The 23388-nt window shown below is 38.7% G+C and overlaps 1 protein-coding gene across 1 annotated transcript in view; it reads left to right on the plus strand.

The window, feature by feature from the left end:
• Positions 1 to 20247, plus strand: part of LOC131694302 (paramyosin, long form) — a 69276-nt gene extending 49029 nt beyond the window's left edge. The window contains exons 7-10 of the mRNA XM_058982926.1: positions 18178 to 18697; positions 18760 to 18855; positions 18917 to 19198; positions 19258 to 20247. Coding sequence (XP_058838909.1) covers positions 18178 to 18697; positions 18760 to 18855; positions 18917 to 19198; positions 19258 to 19467 — 1108 coding nt within the window. The 3' untranslated portion in view covers positions 19468 to 20247. The remainder of the gene's footprint in view (positions 1 to 18177; positions 18698 to 18759; positions 18856 to 18916; positions 19199 to 19257) is intronic.
• The last annotated feature ends 3141 nt before the right edge of the window (positions 20248 to 23388 follow it).

Genomic DNA, 23388 nt, shown 5'->3' on the forward strand with positions numbered 1-23388 from the left:
TCGGAAATGGTTGGGCCGATTTTCACAAACTTAGTCCCAAATGATAGCTCTATTATCCCCACAGATGTCTGTTAAATTTCGCACGGATCGCTTGTATGGTTCCGGAAATATAGACTGAACGGTCCGGTCACACATGAAATTCCCATATAAGCCGGAACTCAAAATTTTTTTCAAAGGGGGGACCCCATGAAATTTCAAAAATCGAATTCGCATTTTTGATGCCAAACATCTTTAAAATGCATGAAACGTCGAGATTTTATGTTATCACGAATTTTTTTTTTTTTTTGGAAATCGACTTTTTGGGACTGCCGATTTTGCACCTTTTTGCCTTTCTCAATAGAAAGGTATTGCAATTGCTCTGAAAACCGACTTTTTAACGGAGGCCCGGAGGGCCGAGTGACATATACCATTCGATTCAGTTCGTCGAGTTCGGCAAATGTCTGTGTGTGTGTATGTATGTGTGTGTGTATGTATGTGTGTGTGTATGTGCGTCTGTGTGTGTGTACGCGAACACAATCTCACTCACTTTTCTCAGAGATGGATGAACCGAATTTTACAAACTTAGTCCCAAATGAAAGGTGCAACGTTCCCATAGGCTGCTATTGAATTTCTAATGGATCCGACTTCCGGTTCCGGAATTACAGGGTGATGAGTACGATCACGCAGAAAACGTCGATTTTAAGAAATTCTGCAATGAATGTATAATGGTGAAAATTTTTCCAAAATGTGACCACAACTGCTTCGATTTGTAGTACTAGGTCATTAACAGCCATTCAAAGTCTCTTTGGTCACATTGGCCACCATCATCGGTTCCGGAAGCCCCGGCGGAAGTATCCAAATTCAGAGTTACAGTCACATCGGTTTCTCGGAGATGGCTAGACCGATTCGACTAAACTTGACCTCAAATGAAAGGTATTGCGTCCCCGTAAGTGGCTATTAAATTTTATCCCCAACCGACTTCCGGTTCCGGAGTTACGGGTTGTGGCGTGCGATCACATAGCAAATTGTGATTCAAACCGATACCCCGATGGAAGCAAAAAAGGTAAAAATTTCGCTAAAATGTCTCTCAAATAACTTAACTTTGCAGTTCTAGGTCACCGACGGCCAAACAAACTTTCGTTGACTACATTGACCACCATAGACGGTTCCAGAAGTGCCCGGGAAAAGCGGCCATCTTTCATAACTAGCAAACTCATATCAGTTTCTCGAAAATGGTTGGGCCGATTTTCACAAACTTAGTCCCAAATGATAGCTATATTATCCCCACAGATGTCTGTCAAATTTCGCACGGATCGCTTGTATGGTTCCGGAAATATAGACTGAACGGTCCGGTCACACATGAAATTCCCATATAAGCCGGAACTCAAAATTTTTTTTCAAAGGGGGGACCCCATGAAATTTCAGAAATCGAATTCGTATTTTTGATGCCAAATATCTTTAAAATGCATGAAACGTCGAGATTTAATGTTATCTCGAAAATTTTTTTTTTATAAAAATCGACTTTTTGGGACTTTGTCGATTTCGCACCTTTTTTCAGTTCAATATTACCGTGGCTGTTTTTTCTTTTTCAAAATTTTAGAACTCGAATAATGATTTATTTTCCTGTATATAGTTGTCATGTGATGTATGATAATAAAATGTAATATATGCATTTAAAAGTTTTTAATGAGTATAAACAACGCACACATTCTCGTGATTCATGATTGAGAAAGGCACAATTGCACCGCTAGGTGGATTAAAATAGGTTTTTTGATTGCAAAAACAGATGTATGAGTGAAAGTACGGAATTTATTCAAACGATGATACATAAATTAATTTGAACAAAAAAAATTGAAAATATCGTGGTTTTGACTTTTTCCGCAAAAATTACTATAACTTTGCGAATTTTCAACCGATTTGAAAAAAAATGATTCTAAAAGTTGAAAGAATGGTCAAGAAACGGTATAAAATGGAATTTTGAATTTTTTGAAAAAGTGCAATTATTTGGAAAAGTGAAAGTTCAAAAATCCGGTTTTGGAAAATGCCGCTAAATGGGGTTGAAATTGAAATGAAAAAAATATTTCTGATCAGTAATCCATTTGTAACAAGCAACGTTACTGTTACAGCAGATATTGTGCGCAAATTATGCTTCGAATCATTATTTTGAAAAACTATTAAAAATAAACAATAAAACAATAAAAATCAGCAAAAATGAGAACGATTTTTTTCTATTTCAAAATTAAATTAAATTAATTGAATAAATTATTAAAAACGAATATATAATACTAATTGCTACTTACGTAGTAAAACAACCAGTATTTAAACTGGTATAATAATTGTAGTCGATAATACAAGTTTTGCTTTAGTTAACACTAACTTTTTAATGGAGAGAGATAGAAATTAGGTGTCTTCTACAAAGTTGTAGAACAAGCATTTTTTAATAATTCATCAGAACATTTTGATATTCTATCTCTTTTCTATGAAAAGTTAGTGTTGGCACCCTCTATGCGGTCGAAGGTGTAACTAAAATTTTCTAACCGAAACATAACTCTCATTATGTACTACTGTATAGTTCGTGGAAATCGAGTACTGATACACAACCATGCACTGTTAGGCCCCATGCAAAACTGACTCAGACATCACCTCGTTGAAAGTTTAATAACTTCTTTTAACAAAACCGAATTGATTAGCACTTCGACAAAGTTGTAGACAATTAAATTCTCTATCTTATTTTCACTTATAGTGATAATACGATGCATTCAGTGCCACCTAGCGGCGAAAATTCGAGCTAGTGGGGTTTCTCCATGTAAATTGTTGAAAAATCCCATACAAACTTCAGGCACGTTGGTCCGGTAGCTAGACTTGTCCGATTTGCTTCAAATTTGGTGCAAGTACTCCTGGTGGGACTAGGAATCGACTCAGGGGTGGACTGATTGAGTTTTCAAAATTTCATTATTTTTCTGGGCAGTCTAGTGGACACACTGAACTTTTTTTCTTTCAAACAGCAATGCTTTCTTTCAAACAGCAATGCGCGCGTATTTACTGTAACACACGCAGACTTCAATCTATCGGCAACAATTTTCGAAAAACTGACAGCGATAAAAATACAGTGTACACTAAACTACCTCTAGCCATGAAAAGGGAGATTTGCTAGCAAGAAATGGATCATCAAAATTATTCCTAGGGCCTGAACCATTTTGTGGGGTCTCAGAATGCACCATAAAAAGGAATTGAAGAACTGGAAAAATTCAATTATAGATGACATTTGGAAAAATAATACTACTGCCTGACAATCTAAAAGATTTATCTCACTGAATAAAATAATAACTTAACGGCTGCTTAATATGTCTGAAAAAAAATTAAGTACTTTCAGTGGTTTAGTAACAGGGCACTGCCCGAGTAAATATTGCCTCAAGCTGTTAGGCAAAATAGAAGATGATACCTGTCGCTTCTGCAACCTAGATAGGGAGAACTGAGAACATTTATTGTGTAATTGTGTAGCACTTTTCCACAAAAGGAGCAAATTCTTCGATAAGGGAATAATATAACCATTAGGTGTATGGACGACTACACCCAGTAAGGCAAAAAACTTTATACGTTCTATAATACCTTACTGGGACCATGCCCATAGTCAGCAAGTAAGAATCACCCAGATTAATAGTGATACAACACCCTGATGTGGCATACAATAAAAAGGGGCCTGCCACAATAGATCAAAACACTGGTCGCAGTGCAATATGTACCCAACAAAAAAAACTACCTCTACCCAAATTGCCAAGTGAAAATATCCAATGGGTTATTTTCTACAGCGTTTTTTCCGTGATGCGTTTTCTCAAAAACGCGTTTGTCAAATAGGCGAACACGATAACACTAAAACTAATCAACGAATTGAGTTCATTTTTTATGAGAATGCACAATATGTGTAGTCTGTCGATGAATCACAAAAAACTGAATAAAAAAAAATTTCTCCCTATATTATTTTGTAGAAAAGTGAGCGAATTTTACAGTAAAATATGAATTTTTTCGGTTTTCATGACGACATTTTCCGAATGGCAATTTTAGCAAGAGTTATCGTGTTCGCTGCGGCGCTCCTCGACGTGGAAATGGTTGGACGTCTACTCTTGGAACGCTCGTATGTGTGGCTCTGCGTGACCGAAAATATTTTTTTTCGTACACAATGAATACATAAATAAATCTTAACATTACACAAAAGATCCATTGTTGCATTGCCTTCAAAATTTTAAAACAAAATAACTTTCGGTTTGATCATTTTACACCAGACGCCCCACTTAAACTCGATTTTCTCGAAATGTCGTTTGTCCAAAAATGGGTTTTCCGTAATCACGATTGCCGAAAAACCATTCAACGGATTTTCTTTAATTTTTTTTTTATTTGATCGTAATTAGATTTTTTTCGAGCCTTAACAATTCCTTTTTTATGCATAATTTTTTGTTTAGTAGATGAGAATTTTTTAATACAATTTTTAGATCTAAAAGCAGCGATTTTTTAGGAAAAACGTTTCCGAATTCAGGAAAAAATATTATTTATTCAACTAATCGTTAAGCTACGAGGAATACTCATGTACTAATGGCATTTTTTGAGTTTGGGATTTTGGTTGCTCTATTGGTCTTCAATTGTGATCACCGCAAACCTCTTAAATAAAAATAGGGTTTCGGAGGAAAAAGTCATAACTCCGTAAACTATCAATATATTTTCATAAAATTGTGCTTGTTTATTTCACTGAAAAATGTGCTACCAAAATACTATAACTTTGATCTAATAAAATCATTGCTTTATGCGTTTACATAAATTCAAACTTTCTTGAAATTTTCCGCACAAAAAGGTATGTAGCCCCTTAAACTGAATAATATAATATACAAAAAAACAAGCTGCTTCTTTCATTAAAATTCCAACCGGAACCACTGGCACAAATTACTTGAAAATATTGCGATTACAAATGTTTTTTGTTGCATTGAGTATTATTTCATTGAACATTTTTCATGCTGACTTCGTTTGTAATAATCAGCACAATAACCAAATAATAATTTTTCACACTTTAGGATTTTGGCAAAAAAAAACCTATTTAAAACAGCTTTGCATAAAAACGCTTTTAATCCACCTAACAGTGTGATGATACATTTCTTATAACTCTTATCGCTTTCTTCGGGTATTATATCGATTGAGAACATTTAGAACTTGATGCTTCGTGATGTTTTTGATAACGCATACTACATGGGATAGTGGCAGGACTCAGAGAATCGCACAAATCAGCATAGGACGATATATATTCGTTTATATATTCGTCCTAATAAGGACGGTTTGCTAATAACCATGTTTTGGGTTACGGACGAAAATCCTATGGAACGATTTGAGCCTTGCCTGCACGACTAATATTAACGGTATGAACCAGCAATTCGCCATCTCGCTTCTGTTCCGCCATCGCCATTTAGAACTGCAAACAAAATCCTTCCTGCGCACAAAGGAGTAACTAGAACAAATCCTTGGCCAAAAACCAAAATATCTTTTTTCGATTTTTTTGTTTCGTTATATTTTTTTACATACCTAAGAACCTACTGTATTCCGTGGCAAAATTAGGATGTATATCAAAAATTGTTAAAGAATTTTTGCATGTATGCCTAATGGTGATATTTTAAGGCATATTTTAATCATTTTCGTTATATATTCAGCAAAATCGCTTTCTAGTGATGATGACTGTATTAAATAAGACAATATTATTACAAACCTAATTCAACACAACCGTTTGTTTAACTTCAGCTTAAAACTAACTAAAAAAGACTAGACTTGCTGTATATTGCACCAACTTTTAAATATACCTTTTTTAAACATTTTATTCCAAATTAGAATGATAAAAAAGTTACATTATACGGCTAGATCCGGCAAAGTTGCAGAAACAGTATTACAAAACAAGATTTCAGCTATACAAAAATTATTCGAACTCTTCCGATCTTGTCCGATCCACCAATCCCAAGCGATTTGAAAATATTGAAATTTTTACTAATTTGAGGTACACCAAAATGCTGTAGGGCCAAATATTATGTTTGCCAAAATGTATCTCTATGAAAATATGCACAGACGTCCCTTTTCTTCTCCCTTTCCCACTGATCAAATGTTTATGCAACTGGAAAAACAAAAGTAATCACAAAGATCACATAGAAATTACTAGTATTCGAAAGGATATAGAAAATTGGCCTCTGCACTGGTAGGTGAGTAGAAGCCAAATTGTTCCAAAAACTAGTAATTGTCTATTTTTAGTTCATATTAAGGCATAATAACAACAATTACAGCAGCAAATAGTTTTGTCCAGGATTCGACCCCAATTACTCCTCTGTGCAGCGGACAGATAAACGTTCCCCTTCTGTAGCTCGTGTCAAATAAAAGATCTAACAGTTAACAGTAGCGATAATCTAATTAGTTCTGCAGGCATGGCAATGAAGGAATTCGGTCCAAAAAAAATTTTATATCAAGTGATGGATTTTTTTTTATTTTTATTAACGTGACTTTAATTTTTTTTCATTTGTCACGCAAGCGATGAAATGTATAGAATGCTTATGAATGTCGAGATAAGGTCCGTGTTAGGGAAAAATTCTTGCGCAAATTTGTGAAAATTATATACGTCCATCCCTATTTATTCCATAATTACGGATTTTTCAATAATGTGCTAATAAAATACACAGATAAATTTGATAACAATTTTTTCCTGGCAATTTTTGGAATCGACAACAATTAACAAAACGGAAGAAAAAACTTTGTCTATTTTCTTACATTTTCCCAAGGTTTTCACAATAATACACAATTCTCTGAATCGATTAGTGTATAAATGACGCAGATCCATCAACAATTAACAACGCTACAGTCCTTTAAAATTATGCCACATTTTCGTGACGCTGTTCGAAATCAGATTTTAGTTTTACACCCAGTCCCAGCCCCATATAGTAGAGTTAAGCATTTTTCAAGCTAAAAAATGAAATTGCTCAATTTAAAGCCAAATAAAAATAATTGGTCAATTTCTCCATATGAAATGTACCTATGAAAATTTATTTGGCTTCAAATCGAGTAATTTCATGCTTTTCGCTTAATTATGTTTATAAACTACCAACAGTGAAAATATAACGTTAAAAAATGGCTGAAAATAACTACTTTTGGGATGTATTAATAATCCATTATTAAGGAAGTTATTAAGTTAATTCTAATATGAACGTTGATGATACATAGATTCATGGGGTGAAATTAAATGTTTTTGTGCTAAATATAGAGTGTCTTATATTTTACCGAAATGGAATATTGTTAATTCGGTGAAAGTGTGCGTCAGTTGGAATTTTAATGAAAGAAACAGTCCAAATTTCTTGTTTTTGTTCACATTTTCAAAATTCGGTTGAGGCATTGTCGCACACAAAACTGTTTATTTCACTCTAGTGTGTAGCCTCTTAATTGAATAGTTTCGAGCACTTTGACATCATCGATGTAAACCAAAACTAGTTTTTTAACACCAGACTCTAATTAACTCTCGAAGATGCTTTTTGAATAACTATACTTGACCTAATCGTAAGTTTGACACAAAAGGTTAAAAAATGATTTTTTTACCGAAAAGCATTCGTTTCCAGGTACCACACAAAACCACTACCAATTTAATTATAATTGCATTTGTTTGCAGCAGCAAGTCACTCATTTAGCTACTAAATTCACAGACGAGCTCGTGGGACTGGTTAAAGTAAAGAAAGACACTCAAATTTTTCCCAGTACCAAAAACATAGAAAACAGCCAAGAGAGATCTGCTTGACATTTGTGTGTAGCTGCAAAGGAGGGGAAGCAATTTAAAAATAATTTTCAATGGCACCGTTGCAAGTACTGAGTAATCGCTGCGAGCGGCGCGAGAGGCTCATCCCCACCCAGATTTGGGATGCGAACTATGCCAACGCAATGCACTACTACCAGCCCATGATCGATTATCTCGATGAAAAACGTCGTGGCAGGACACCGGAGCGGATTCCTTATCTCCCGTATACCGAGGAGCGCGGACTAGAGCGATTTCACACGAGTCGATTCGCCTTTCGGCCCTATACTGCCGAGGAGATCGCGGTCCTGTCCGAAGAAGCAGTCGATAAAGCGGAAAGCTATCTGCCTGATTACCGTTTCGATATAAAACGTTCAGTACTCAGTGTAACCGCGACCGCCGACGCAGCCAGGTTGAAGAAACACGTTACACCGGATAGTGTACTTGACCGTTACCGAAGTAAACTCGCTCAGCGTACGTCCCAGGAAAACCAGCAGGAAACTAAAGAGAGGATGGCCTTGTGCAAAAGAACTCAATTCTTTAAGGACCTCAAAGAGGATGTGCTGTCACCGGAACTGAAGAAAGCTGTCCGGGGTAAATCGGCCTACCAAATCTCCAATATTTTGCTTGCCGAGAGTGCCAAGAACCGTGCCTCCGAGGAGCGTTCCTCGAGCAAGACCACCCGGAGTTCGTCGGTAGCTCGTCAATATGGAGGTCGCGCAAACAGCGAAGTCCGCTACATCATCAAGTCGTCCAGTGTGAACCTGAACGATACATCCGAGGAGTCCTCCCGGCAGTACAAAGCCGTTCATACCTCGGTCGACAATGTGCGACGTGAAATTAAAAACTTTGCCACCAAGACCGAGGAATTCTTGCACGATACAAGGTGATGCTTTCAGCCTATCATTAAAATTCCTAGTGCCTAAGGATTATGAGTGAGTGATGTGTGTGTTCAAATGTACAGTATATTCCCTGTTGGTAGTGATGATAATATTCGATTCTAAATAAGGCAAGCAATACCAACTTTTGTTCCGCTCGCAATCTGTCCTTCTTCCTGTCGTTCAACATATTGTTTTGCGATCCGTGAACTTGTCTCCGTCCGTGAATTCGATCTATTACGTCAAAGCAAAAATTTCAAGTGAAAAAGAAGCCACAAAAAAACTACACCGATTTTGAGGAAAAATAATCTATTTTTGTGCCCACGGGAGAGATCGGTGCGCAATGATGGTTGTGCGCTTGTCCGTAACCACTTGCTAGCCCGTCAGATCCATCGTAGTCTTCCTCTCTTGTTCGTCAAACTTCCTATCAATACAGACCTCTCCCAACGCTAGAGCAAGGGAGCAATGGTGCGCTCAATCAACTCCTGAAGTGGCATTGAAATCGCTGACATAGGTAATTAAACTCATCGTGTGGTGAACTATAGCCAACGACGAGACCACTGATTTCTGTATCTACTGTGTGTATGTTCTAAATATTTTCATCCTAAATTGAGGTCAACCGTAAACTGTCGTATTCCTATTACCAGCACGATCAAATGTAATTGCTCAAGGAAGCTCATTATTTCGTTTGTGCTTTATTGTTACCACATTGTTCGAATTGTTGAATATGTGTCTGTCTATGCGAATGCGATTGTGATGAGCGCGATCTTAGACCACATTTTATAAATATCGTAAATGTCTACATGACATTAAGCAAACCTACCACTAAGAACACTACCGCAACGCACTGTATCTGGTTGCATGTTATTTTTCATGGCTGATTTAATCATTCACCTCATCGCTAGGAATAACGGCACTGTGTAGCGTTGATTCATCTTAACTGGATAAGGTATCCAATTATCTATCTGCAAGTGCAACTGCAAAACAGATTTTAAGGGCGATTAGCAATATATGTTAAATGTACTATGTTTTTGAAACTGTCTGTTCTTATTATCAGTGATATCTTTGATTGTATTGCATGTGCCATAATAATGTGACATGCAAAATTAAATCTTTCAGGAACATTGATAAAAAAAAATCCTTTGTTTATTTGATATGTCTTGATTATATTAATCTATTATTTTCGATTTCATATTTTATCCATGTTTCTCTCGAATACGAGTCTTGACGACACTCTGCTTAATCGCTGGTTTGGGAAGTCAACTCTGATCTTGACCTTCTATACATAACTTTGAGAAACACCAATCGATTGGCAATGCATATCATATCGTAATTTTGGTATTTGTGGTCGATTTACCTCCAATCATTCCCTCCATCTTTTTACATGAAGCCTCCTGTTCCTAACCAACCCCTGCTGATGAATCAATTTCAACCAACCCCCTAACCTTTTTAGTATTTTATCTCCAATTGACTCCCTTCCGTCTTTGTAGCAAAAAAACATATTTGGATTCTGTCCAGTTAGGTAATAGTTACAACTAGTACAATTATTTCGGATTCACCTTTTATCTTGAAAGCTTTGAATCCTAAATCATCTTTCAATGGTGTCAAACTGTCCAAAGACAACACGCCTATAGGACCACGAACTGTGCTTCAATAGATGACAAAAAAAACTTCCAACCAGCGATTGATAGGGTGTAAGAGTTTTCTACTCTCCCCAGAAATTGTCGAAAATGGAAAAATGGACACTTTGATGTGTTTCTCTAATACAGACCGAATGTTGATATACACATTCTCCGAGATGCAGAATATTTCCTTTATTCCGGACATAAAACCTCGAATCTGTGTCTGGGGGCTGGAACCGAGTCTTCATTTGATTCGAAGATTCCATCGATCGCAAGGGATGAGTCGCTTAGAACAATGTGCCATTCACACAGTATTACTTACGATAACTCGATATAAGATTACGATTCACAGTATTACACGATCATTTCACTCGTTACCACAATGTGTGGCACACTTCTGACAACTCAAACATTGTCAACAAAGTGTAGTTAAATAATCATAGCAACCATTGCTTTGGTTTACTGAACACCATGGCACATTGCGGCACAAGCTATCACGCTGTATGTTTGTGAGCACAATTCGATTTGTGTTAAGCGACTCACCCCTTGATCGGTCGTCTTATTTAAGACTTATGTTGCTTGTTTTATAACAAAGTAACTTCGATTCGAACTGTACACTAAGTTATCGTCAGCTAGAGGCTGCAGTCAGTGCAGTGGAGACAGAGTAACTAACTCCCAAGTATGGTTCATCATCTTCCCCTTCGCTTTTTGTCACGAGCTTATCTCTGTAGACTGAACCATTTTCGTATTACTTCGTGGCTTACTATGCTTCATCATGCCAGTAACCTCATTGAGCCGTAGATACTAATGAAATCCCTTTCATGGCACGAATAAGTCTTTTCGGGCACTGTATTTGGATTTTTTGTAACTACTGATAAAATTGAGTTATGTCAATGTGATTCATCTTTACTCCAGCCACTCGAGTCGACCTCAACCGACGCCGTCGGACCTGCAAAGAAAGTCGTAAAATATACCCTAAAATATATTTTTAACATGTGTCTCATGCCGCTACCATCCTGTGTGGCGTTCGCGTGCGTTATTTCTACTTCTATCAGTAATAAATCCAAAAGCATCCAGAACACTACGCGATAGTTGAATACCGCCTTCACCGCATATTACCACATTTTCCGATGGATAGAAAAATAAATCGATAACAGACATCAGAATAAAAAAACCATTGATTCCTGCATCAATTCATGAGTTGACGAAAATGACTCCGTCTTGCGGCAGGTGACAAGAACTTTGGTCATAACTGTCGAAAAGCAAGATGTTGGCATATTCTTCAACTCTCTGGTCGCCCAAGTGATCAGTTCCTTTCGCCAACAAATTGTTCAAGTCTCCTCCAGCTTCGAATAATGTGCCGAAGCCAGATTCGACCATAACACGGCATCGTTCCTCGGGAGGTTTTTTTTAATGAAGGTCGCAACTTCCGGTAAGCACTTCGTGCTATGCACCTTCCATTGATCGCAAGTTACGACGAAAAAACGATCGGCTTTGACATCCCCTTCTCACTGATTGTCAGCCACTTGGAGAACTGGGTAATTTTGTGTGGGAGGTGTTCTTTATGTCACAACATCGTCTTCGTCGTCCATGATCACAACTACGTTTTACAGAAAAGGCATCTTATAATAGCTAACTTATAACTAGATATGAGTGGCCGATTGCGCTCGCGACATGGGCGATGTCGACCTCCACTCCTTCCCAATACATGTCCAAATACTTTTTCACTGTCCAACCTGTCGCGCCGGCCTTCCTGCACCAGCATAAACCGTCGGATGACCGGAACCTTATTTGCGCTCGTGGCTCTCACCTTTCTCCAGGAACGTCTGGATCATGTATGTGGGCGCTAGCCTGTATCCGGCCGACACAAAGTGTCCCCTAATAACGAACTTCTTTGCTTCGGGATAGAACCGGCGGTAAAAAAGCAAAATTTTCCTCAACTTGGTTTCTGTCGACAGGAACCTTCGATTTCCATAAACTGGGAAATGTTTCTCGATATCGTCAAGCTTCCAGTGACTCGAAAGGAGTGCTTCCCAGGCGTGAATGGAGCTTAGGTATATTATGGATGTGTTAATTCTCAAAATGTGAGGAAACCAAACGCTCGATACATAAATGTGCCGACGGACGTAAGAATCCATAGTTAAACAAAATCACATTTTGAGCTCAGTGTTTACCGTGGAGAATATCTCGGGAGTTGATCGGTGTAATTTGTTTCTGCATCATTCACAGGATTTTTACTTCAAACTAGCACAAGCTTCTCCAACTTTATTAGGAAATTTATTCCAAATGCACGTAAGCGAACACACTGAGCCAGCCAAAAGTTTTTTCAGTAATTTCAGTAAGTCGCACAGTAAAGTGAAATTTTTACGGAGCTGTCAGCAAATTGTTTAAAAAAATGCAATAAATTTTTCATTTTTTAGGGGTTTTCAGTAATTTTGCGAATAATTTGCTGAAAGGGATCATCCATAAATGACGTAGCATTATATGGGGGAGGGGGGAGTTTTGTATTTTGTGATGATGTGTGACGACAAAGGGGGTAGGGGGTCATGTCATGCTACGTAGCTTTACCCGTTTCATCTAACTAACATCGTTTTTTCATTTTTTTAAATTTTCTACGGGTCAAGGGGGGGGGGGGAGGTTTACCGTCAAGCTACGTAATTACCAGGGGAGGTATTTAGGGGTTTGTGACGAAATGCTACGATGGGAGAGGGGGGTGTTAAAAATCACTCAAAAAATGCTACGTCATTTATGGATGATCCCAAACCCGCAATATTTTTAACTGAATTTATCCACGTATATGGCACCCCTATCCCATTTGTATTGAACTGACATAAGTCAACATCTTAGCGGGCACACAAATTATGGGCCCCACTGACAGTTCAAATTGTTCTGCTCGTTTTGCTCGAAGATCGATTTTCACTAGTCAGATACCGTACGGCATGACTCAACCTTTTGACATTTGTTAAAAAGCGAAAATATTGGCCAGCCAATTGAAGAAATGAGTTGTTTTGGAGATGTCGGTGAATAATAAAAACTTTACACCATGGGGCACCAACAAATTAAATGTACTCGACTATTACAAAATTGTGTCGAATGAAATCGATTCTGTTTATTGTGGATCGACCCTAACGCGACGTTTTAGAAACCAAACGCTCGATACATAAATGTGCCGACGGACGTAAGAATCCATAGTTAAACAAAATCACATTTTGAGCTCAGTGTTTACCGTGGAGAATATCTCGGGAGTTGATCGGTGTAATTTGTTTCTGCATCATTCACAGGATTTTTACTTCAAACTAGCACAAGCTTCTCCAACTTTATTAGGAAATTTATTCCAAATGCACGTAAGCGAACACACTGAGCCAGCCAAAAGTTTTTTCAGTAATTTCAGTAAGTCGCACAGTAAAGTGAAATTTTTACGGAGCTGTCAGCAAATTGTTTAAAAAAATGCAATAAATTTTTCATTTTTTAGGGGTTTTCAGTAATTTTGCGAATAATTTGCTGAAAGGGATCATCCATAAATGACGTAGCATTATATGGGGGAGGGGGGAGTTTTGTATTTTGTGATGATGTGTGACGACAAAGGGGGTAGGGGGTCATGTCATGCTACGTAGCTTTACCCGTTTCATCTAACTAACATCGTTTTTTCATTTTTTTAAATTTTCTACGGGTCAAGGGGGGGGGGGGAGGTTTACCGTCAAGCTACGTAATTACCAGGGGAGGTATTTAGGGGTTTGTGACGAAATGCTACGATGGGAGAGGGGGGTGTTAAAAATCACTCAAAAAATGCTACGTCATTTATGGATGATCCCAAACCCGCAATATTTTTAACTGAATTTATCCACGTATATGGCACCCCTATCCCATTTGTATTGAACTGACATAAGTCAACATCTTAGCGGGCACACAAATTATGGGCCCCACTGACAGTTCAAATTGTTCTGCTCGTTTTGCTCGAAGATCGATTTTCACTAGTCAGATACCGTACGGCATGACTCAACCTTTTGACATTTGTTAAAAAGCGAAAATATTGGCCAGCCAATTGAAGAAATGAGTTGTTTTGGAGATGTCGGTGAATAATAAAAACTTTACACCATGGGGCACCAACAAATTAAATGTACTCGACTATTACAAAATTGTGTCGAATGAAATCGATTCTGTTTATTGTGGATCGACCCTAACGCGACGTTTTAGATGTTGGCTTTGAAATCATGGCGGCGTAGCAGATACCTGATTTTATCAGCACTTCTGTTCTTTTCGGTACATTAACATTATTGTGGTTATCACTGGAAATTAGCAAAAATAGCGAAAAAACAAGATAGCGACAAGATCGCGACAAGATTGCGAAACCGCCATTTTTAAGATTTAACCTTTTCAATTCCGCAAAGCTACAAAAATGTAATTTGAATCGATTTTTATATGAAGTGTTCGAGCGACTATTGCTCTTGAACCAAGAAAAAACTTGGATGCAAAAGAATCGAGTTAGGCATCAAAAAGGCATACTAAACAATAAATTAAATGGGTACCAAAAAATAGTAACAAATAATTTCCGATTTTCGCTCAACAGATAGTGAAGGGGTGAATAAATCCATGAACTGTCAATTCATGACCGTCCGATACCTGACCAACAGGGCGTATATATTGCTAGATGTTTGTGTTAAACTGGGCAGATGGAGCTAACAGGGTATATTTTCAATTCTTTCGCTATTTTGAATTGATTCCGTCGCCTGCTAATCTTCGGTGAAAAGCACAATATCCAGTAAAATACTGACTGATTGTTCGGCAAAATTGTACCAACATTACCGAACCCCGTCAAAAACTTACAAAACAGGTACAGCAAATCATCTGTCGAGTCGCCATTTTCAGAAGAAACTGTTGACTGACCAGTATTTTTTGACGTTTGGATAGAACGGATAGCGGAGAGTTCGGTAACCGAATTGTTTTACTGAATTGATTACCGAACGGTTTGCTGTTCAAAACCTCAGCAATCACTTCCATTTCGTTCGTGAAATAATATAGGGTAAGGGGGGCAAATTCGACCGTTAGGTAAACCCAAACCCCCTCTATTATCGAAAATCGGAAGCACTACGCGAACTAATAGCAATGTCGTCGTTTAGAGCATCGAAAATAATCATAATAGTGGCATGACAGCATTTTATTAGACTACGTTGAGATGTTCAAACGACAATAAGTGTGCTTTTACAACTTTTGATTTGATTTTTGTGCATCATTGACTACAGGATATTTCTGATTGTTAAAGTGAATGCATAAAAATGTAGGTGGATTTAAATTCTTTGATCAAAGTCCTACAAAGTGCATAGATGAATTTACTCCAACTTTTTTCATATATTTTTCTAAATGCATCGTAATGAAAAATGACGCGGTTGGGCAAATCCGACCTCTAAATAGTGGGGTAAATCCGACCGCTTTTTTGCTAAGAAAATGTTTATTTATCTAATTTAAATATATTTTATTATTTTTTAGTGCAATGGTAAAGTGCTTTTATTACTTTTTTGCACAATGGTGATAATTACAACCGAAAGACACAAAAACGTTATGAATATAGTATTTGTCGTGCAATTGCTCCGATGCAAATAAGAATATCTTTACGTTCTACTGCTCGTGGGTTTGACATTCCAAGATTGACATTGAATTCAATTTTTTTCGTGTTACAATTCAATAACATAACATACATTGATTTATCGTTGAAAAACCATAAAATTTGGGTGATATCTGTACTAAATCAACCAAAAACATAGGCAGTCGGGTTTACCCCACCATTTTTGAAAGCAGCAAAAATGAACTTTTTCGTAAAACGCTTGTATTTCAAAATATCCTCAAAATGCGATACATATAAAGTTGCCCAGAAGTCTAAAATATCCTCAAAATGCGATACATATAAAGTTGCCTTTAATTTGGTATATAAAACGACTTTATCCGATGTAAAATAAGCATTTTACAGCCAAAACCATTTACTAGGTCGGATTTGCCCCACCTTACCCTACTGTTTGTTTATTCCTGTAAACTATGTTCTTGCATTTTTTCCTTTTTTATTTCGACTAATATGTAGTCACATTTTCCTTTTTTTAAATTCCTAACAACATTCAATTAGCTAGAGATTACTGAGTAGGAGTTTTGAAAATTTAGAGGAACAATACTCAAGTGAGAGGAAGGATGTGAAATATACAGATCGAAAAACTAGAAGTGGCGGGGTCATTAGAAACAGGTTTAAAATCTTAAGGACTAATCTTTTGTGTTCTGCTGGCAGAAGTTGAGCTTAGGCAGCATTACTACGAATCGCTCGAGTCTACCAACATGTCTCCCGGCAAAGACAGACTTGTTCCTCTTTACCATGAGAATATTTGTTTAAAGCCATACAAAATGTTGGGATCAGTTCCATTGCTTGACCATACTGTTGCTTGTTCAGTATTATGAGTATTGTACTGCTGGAATCGGAATCGGAATCCTGAACCTCTATGATCGATCGTACCGTGTACAAAATTTATAGGTACATGCTCATTTTTGTTTTATTTGTGTTTAATATTAGTATTCTGTCAATAAATCTGTGATTTGTGATAACGGTTGTATAAACATTCGGTACCGATTCCCACTGGCCAGCCTGGACAAAATCGGTAATGAAAGGTGTACGGAATCAAATTGCATTACTTTCAAATAGCTGTAACTTTTCATTCATTAAGTATTTTTTATAGAAATTTTGGGTTAATTTAGTTCAATTGGTGTTGTTTACATTTTGTAAGTTTGACTAGCCATTGTGCAACGGTTGCAAACATGAAGTCAGAAACACATCCGTGGCATAAATCAATTCTGTTCCCGCGTACATAGAAGATCCGGATTTCTCTTACCGAACTGTTAGTAAGAAGCAGGGAATAGTCCAGCCTACATTATGTCGTGTTTTGGAACTGCACAATGGACGTTAGCTCAAAGCTAAGAATATCAGGGTACACACTGACAAACGACAAAAGTAAAGACCCCAGTAGTCGGTGACACACACCAAACAAGTTTTACAGAGAACTGGCACTCGTATGTATAACGTCGAGCCTGTTTATAGATTCGAGTAATTGGATAATAAGCAAAAAAAACATTTTTTAACCGTTTGCAGTGAAATTATTTTGCAATCTAGCATTTTTTCATACACATATTTTCAGTATGGAAACAGATGTAAAATCAAACCTTTCCATAAATGCACACGATTTGATGTGACAACACAACATCAGTGACTTAACTAACGAATGATCCTGTTGGTGACAGGTTTCAAAATTTATACAAAGCTAGGGTGTTGAATTTGTTTCCCAGGACGTTTCTTTCGTTTTCTTTTTCGAGTTTCCCACCATACCTTGAAATGTTTATTTTTCGTTTCAAACTCAATTATTTTCCTTTCTTTTCGTACCTCTCCCAACTGCTAACCTATCAGCGCATTTGAAAGTTATTACTCGAAGTCATTCGTCAATGTCCACCTACATTTCTTGAGTTCGTCAACATGTTTCTTGTTGGTGTATACTGGCAGGCATGCAGTGAATTGATATCAAATGTTAAAACGTTATTTTTTTTTTTAAATTCATGGTCAATGTTATTTGCGAATTAATACATCCCGCATGACTCAAAGATAGATTGAACATCGAAACCACGATCTACAGCACTCCCAGAAGTACATGACTCACTACCGCACTGATGTCACGATCACAATGTTGAAACAATTGCTCTAGAATTTGCAAAATCTGTGCACGAATCTAGTGTCGTTCGATCGAACGCTCGGTCAAGCGCCCTTTAACCTAGCTGCAAGCGGCTAGTGTTGATGCTTCCTTTATTTTTAGCCAAAGGCCCCAGGACAGACGCATTTTTACGGTGACTAATCGTGAGTTTCCCATTGTTTCTTCCCCTCGCGTAGCAAGCAAACCAGCATTGAAATCGAACAGCTGAATGCTCGTGTCGTCGAGGCCGAAACGAAGCTGAAGAGCGAGGTGATGCGCATCAAGAAGAAGCTGCAGATCCAGATCACCGAGCTGGAGATGTCATTGGATGTTGCCAACCACACCAACATTGAGCTACAGAAAACGATCAAGAGACAGTCGGCTCAGTTGACCGAAATTACGGCCCACTACGAAGAGATCCAACGTCAGTTGCAGTCTACTGTTGATCAATACGGTATCGCTCAGCGCCGCATCCAATCGTTGTCCGGGGAGCTGGAGGAGATTCGCATCAACTACGATGCTTCCCTTCGCTCGAAACGCCAGGTTGAGGTTCAGCTGGAAGAATCTATGTCGCGCATCAACGAACTCGCCGTCAGCAATGCTAACTATTCTTCACTCAGAGCTAAGCTTGAACAGGAACTACAAACTCTCGCTAGCGACTACGAGGAAGTTTCCCGTGAGCTGCGTGTCAGTGATGAGCGCTACCAGAAGGTTCAGGTATGAAATTAGCATTTATTTCCCACAACAAATCCCTTCAATCATGACACTTTATCTCTTAGGTTGAGCTTAAGCATACCGTTGAACTACTCCACGAAGAACAGGAAAGAATTGTCAAGATTGAAACTATCAAGAAGTCCTTGGAAGTCGAAGTTAAGGTATGGTTTGTGTACATGTTGTTATTTGTCCAAATTTTTAACCCTAGACGTTCTCCAACAGCAACTTTCAATTCGTCTTGAAGAGGTTGAGGTTAATGCAGTCGCCGGAAGCCGTCGCATCATCAGCAAACTGGAGGCCCGTCTACGAGACATCGAATCAGAGCTTGAAGGCGAAAGAATGAAACACTCCGAAACCATCAAGATTCTGCGCAAAAAGGAACGCTCTGTCAAGGAAGTGTATATTCAGATCGAAGAAGATCAGAAAAATATCCAGATATTGCAAGATGCCCTGGAGAAGGCCAACCAGAAGATTGCTGCCTATAAACGTCAACTGGTAGAACAGGTAGGTTTTCAGAAACTTTAGCGCGCCACTCGCCGGTAACTCTTGGCAATTATTTTCAGGAACAAACATCGCAGCAGTCCGTCACCAAGGTGCGTCGTTTCCAACGCGAACTGGAAGCTGCCGAAGATCGCGCCGATGTAGCTGAGAGCAACCTGAATCTGGTCCGTGCCAAACACCGCACATTCGTCACCACCTCGACTGTGCCCGGATCGCAGGTGTATCTTGTTCAAGAAACCACCAGGACCATCAACGAGACGACATCGTCCTAAATTTGTGGAGGAAGAAGTGCCGTAAGGCATCTATGTCATGTGATCCAATAACATCCGGAAGATGTGGGCAATGCGAACAGAATGATCTTTCATTTTCGTTATAATTTCCGTTTGTCTTTAGTTAAATCCTCTGATTTTTGTCCGTCGTTTTATTTGTTATTATTAGTTCCACGTGTAATTTGTTTCACCCAAAACCATTGTCGAAGCAACGATAATCTCTTTATAGCAATATAAGCCATCATACATAAGCAGGTGTCATTAGTAACACAGTGAACCCAATAAACAACAGTGCCAAGGTCACGGTACGAAGAAATGTGAATCTCTTGTAACAACAAAAAAGAAATGGTAATAAACAGCCGATAATTTTGATTGCGAATACTCTTACTAAATGGTGGAAATCAATATACGAAGGGAGTGCCTTGAAATCGCGAAACAATAAGTAAACCGCCTATATTTCCTGAAATTGAATCAAAAGGAAAAGCTTTGGAAAAAGTTTAAAATCATATTACTTTTGTATATTATAATTCTTTGTAATAAATAAATATTATTAAATAAATAAAAACAGAAAAATAAGAAGATAGTGAAGCGAAACGGAAAGAGAAATAGTCCATGCAGCTTTTTATACACAGTTATCAAAATATTTAAGACACACTATTCATTTCAAGCGGTGACATACGATTTGTTGGAGTGAATGGAAAATAGTGTAAGCATTGGTGGAAAAAGCTAATATTAAATGTTATAAAATTTAATAAAAACAATAAAACATTATGAAAACTACAATTGAATTCTAAATACTAACTACAACTGCATTCGAAATCTAGAAACGCACGCTTGCGTGTCTGCGATCAATTTTTAAAAACTAGTGGATAGCAACCCGTTAGGGGCACTAGAGTAATAAGCAGCGATGCAAAATTTCATTTTCAGAATATGTCAAATTCCAGTTGAATTCACCGCATCCAAAATTCATTCACTTTGAAGTTAGCGAGATTTTCATGCAAAAGCGAACGTCTGCATTTCAAATCGATATTTTTTTATTCATCAACAAATCGTCGCTGTTGTGCTATCTTATTACAAGCGCCATTATATAAATGGTATAAACAATCCAAAGAAGAAAATTTATGCTTCCATCTATTCTGTATTAATCTCTCAAATATTACGATGATCGGTTGACCTTGTTGCGATTTTTTACCTTCTTGTGCCATTTAGTACCAATTCCTCGTTAAGCTCCTAACTTGTTCGCAAACTACTCGGTCTAATCCCCAACGATGGACCAAGCTTACTCTGACGGAGAATTCCCCGGCGAGAGATCTTCTCCCGAAACCGAGCCAACTAGCCAGGCTCCAAGGTCGGTCAGGTGATTCTAGTGGATCAAGCCGCAAGTACCCCGACGACCCCCAACTGGTGGTATCTTGTTGCGATCAACACAGTCTAGTTCCCAACGATGAATCGTGCTTACGCCGACGGAGAGTTTTCCGGCGGAAGAAGTTCTCCCGACACCGATTCTCCTTCTGTTTTCGCTATACTACTCTCGGGACTACCGGTAGGGTCGGGGTCAGCCCGGCGATAGCGGCAGGAGAGTAGCGTCCAGTTCGCTGGCGTCCCGACGAACCATACCCGGTGCTCTATCGCAATCCACCCTTCTTTTTCTAGCCTATTCCGGCACAGAGTTTCCCGGCGGTGCTTACTCTCCCGAAACTATTGCCCGCTGTTCATCCGCTGTAAGGCAGACATGATCTGCGTCACCACTCCGCGTTTCATGTCATTATGTCACTTTTCATGTTGTGGACAACATTATCCGACCCTACCGTTTCAAGCATCTCCATGCGTATCGTTTCGAACCTAGGGTTTTCAGCGCTGTTGCAGCCCAAGCCCGAATATCACAGTATCGATGACGAAAAGTAGCTAGCAGATGTCTCGTGCTGCTTCTCCGACAGCCGACATTTGGCATAATCCTCGTATTCCCGTTCGTTACCTTCGTCGGCCGTCCACAGGCGTAATCAATGTGGTTGTTGAAGCTCAACCGATCGTCGATGAGATTCCAAGTTTTCTGGGTGTATCCTGCAGATATATACAAATCGGGATCACCCAGTAAGTTTCCTGGCTTTTGTAGTATCACCAGCTTCTGTACCTTCCACATTTCGGAGAAGTTACCACCATCTAAACACTTCTGCAGCACCATCCTGAACATGTCCGGATATACTAGGATTATACCTTTCAGCGCCACGGTTGGTATTCCATCCGGACCTGGGGCTGCATGCCGTCTACAGCGTGGCTTCAGTTTTCGCGGCATTGTTATGTCACAAACTATTACAATCCTTCTTATGAGATCAGCCGCATTTTCCATGCTGCAGCAGGGTTCCTCACACTCTCCAGTCCCTGTTCGCCATCAGTGCAGGACTACAGAATGTGACGTCGATGATAGATTCTATGACGCAATATAGATCATCTACGTACTTGCGCCATTTAGCCCCGAACGCAATTCGGATATTACCCAGTGGTGAGCTACCGCAAGGCATTTCTGTGAGCCGTTAGGCTTCCGCTTTCGTGAGCTACTTAGTTTTCGTCTCAGTGATCCAATTAGCTCCGGTTTCCATGAGCCATTTTGTTCTCAGCTTTGTCGCAAATTTCTTTCGAAACAGTTTCCTTCAGGCATTTCGCTCCCGGGTGATGAAACTACCCCACTCCGACTGAGAGTTGCTCGGGTGCGGAATTTTTCTTGGTACCGATGTCAGTTTCGTGAACCAATTTGCTGCCAGTTCCGTCACGATGCAACTGAGACATTTATCTCTCCGCTTCAACGCGATCAACTCGATATAGTCATCGGCAGTACACCCAGCCTCCTCATCGAGCCAACCGGTAGATGCCGAGGTCTATCGCCAATTTTCCTTACAAGGAAATATTCTCAGAAGATAACTTTTTCAAAAGAAACTTCCATTTAAAATATTGAGCACATTTTTGTCGAACATATTCGATTTTTCATTTCAATAAAATATTTATGTGGGGGAGGGTTGAATCTTAGCTTTCATGGATGTGTCAAAGAACACAGTTGAATCAGAAGCAAGCGAGAGATTAACACAGTATTAGGAAGAATTGTTATTTTGTGCTATGTGATCGAAGTACAAGGACATCCCATGCAACCAAAAGTTCGTATAAGGGAGCTGCACAAGCTTCTCGTTTTAAGTAATTTTTCAGTACGTTTTATGTTCTAATAGCGGCTTAAGCAGCTTTCAAGTTCCATTAAAGCTTAAGCAGCTTGAAAGTTCGCTAAGAACTTTACGTGAACTTTAAAGTGTGCTTTTTAAGTATTATACGAACTTCTGGTTGCTTGGGATAAATCGGGTGTGGGAATTGAGCTCGACAAGCCTCTCGATATTTGCACTATCGGGTCCCACATATCGTATCGTATGAGTATTCGATATGATAGGTCTCAAAATCGATGGTCTTTGCTAGTATATGCTATTTGAATTTCTATTGAGAGCAACGCAAGACAGTCGTTCGTCTTTTCGTGGCCTTGCGGAAACCAAATTGTGTATCTGACAGTAAGCCATTTGCCTCGACCCAATTGTCGAGGATCATTTTCTCGAACACCTTTCGGATACTGGACAGCATTGCAATTGGTCGATGCGAATTGTCGTCGGAGGTTGGTTTTTCTGGTTTATGGATGGTTCACTTGCCTCTAGTCATGAGGGAAAATGTTTCCCCCAAGAAACATATAAAATAAATTCAACAAGCGTCTTTTGGCAGTCTGACAGATTGTTCAACAAGTTGAATTTGATTATGTGTGGCCCTGGGGCTTTATTGTTACATGATAAGAAAGCAAGTAAGGACCTCACCATTGAAAAAGGTGATATTCCGTGGCAGAATCTGGACAAACCTTTTGGCGAAATCGAATATTAGTACTGTTTCGGTTTCGCATACGCC

Source organism: Topomyia yanbarensis, chromosome 3, assembly GCF_030247195.1.
Source record: "Topomyia yanbarensis strain Yona2022 chromosome 3, ASM3024719v1, whole genome shotgun sequence".
Taxonomy (NCBI): Eukaryota; Metazoa; Arthropoda; class Insecta; order Diptera; family Culicidae; genus Topomyia; species Topomyia yanbarensis.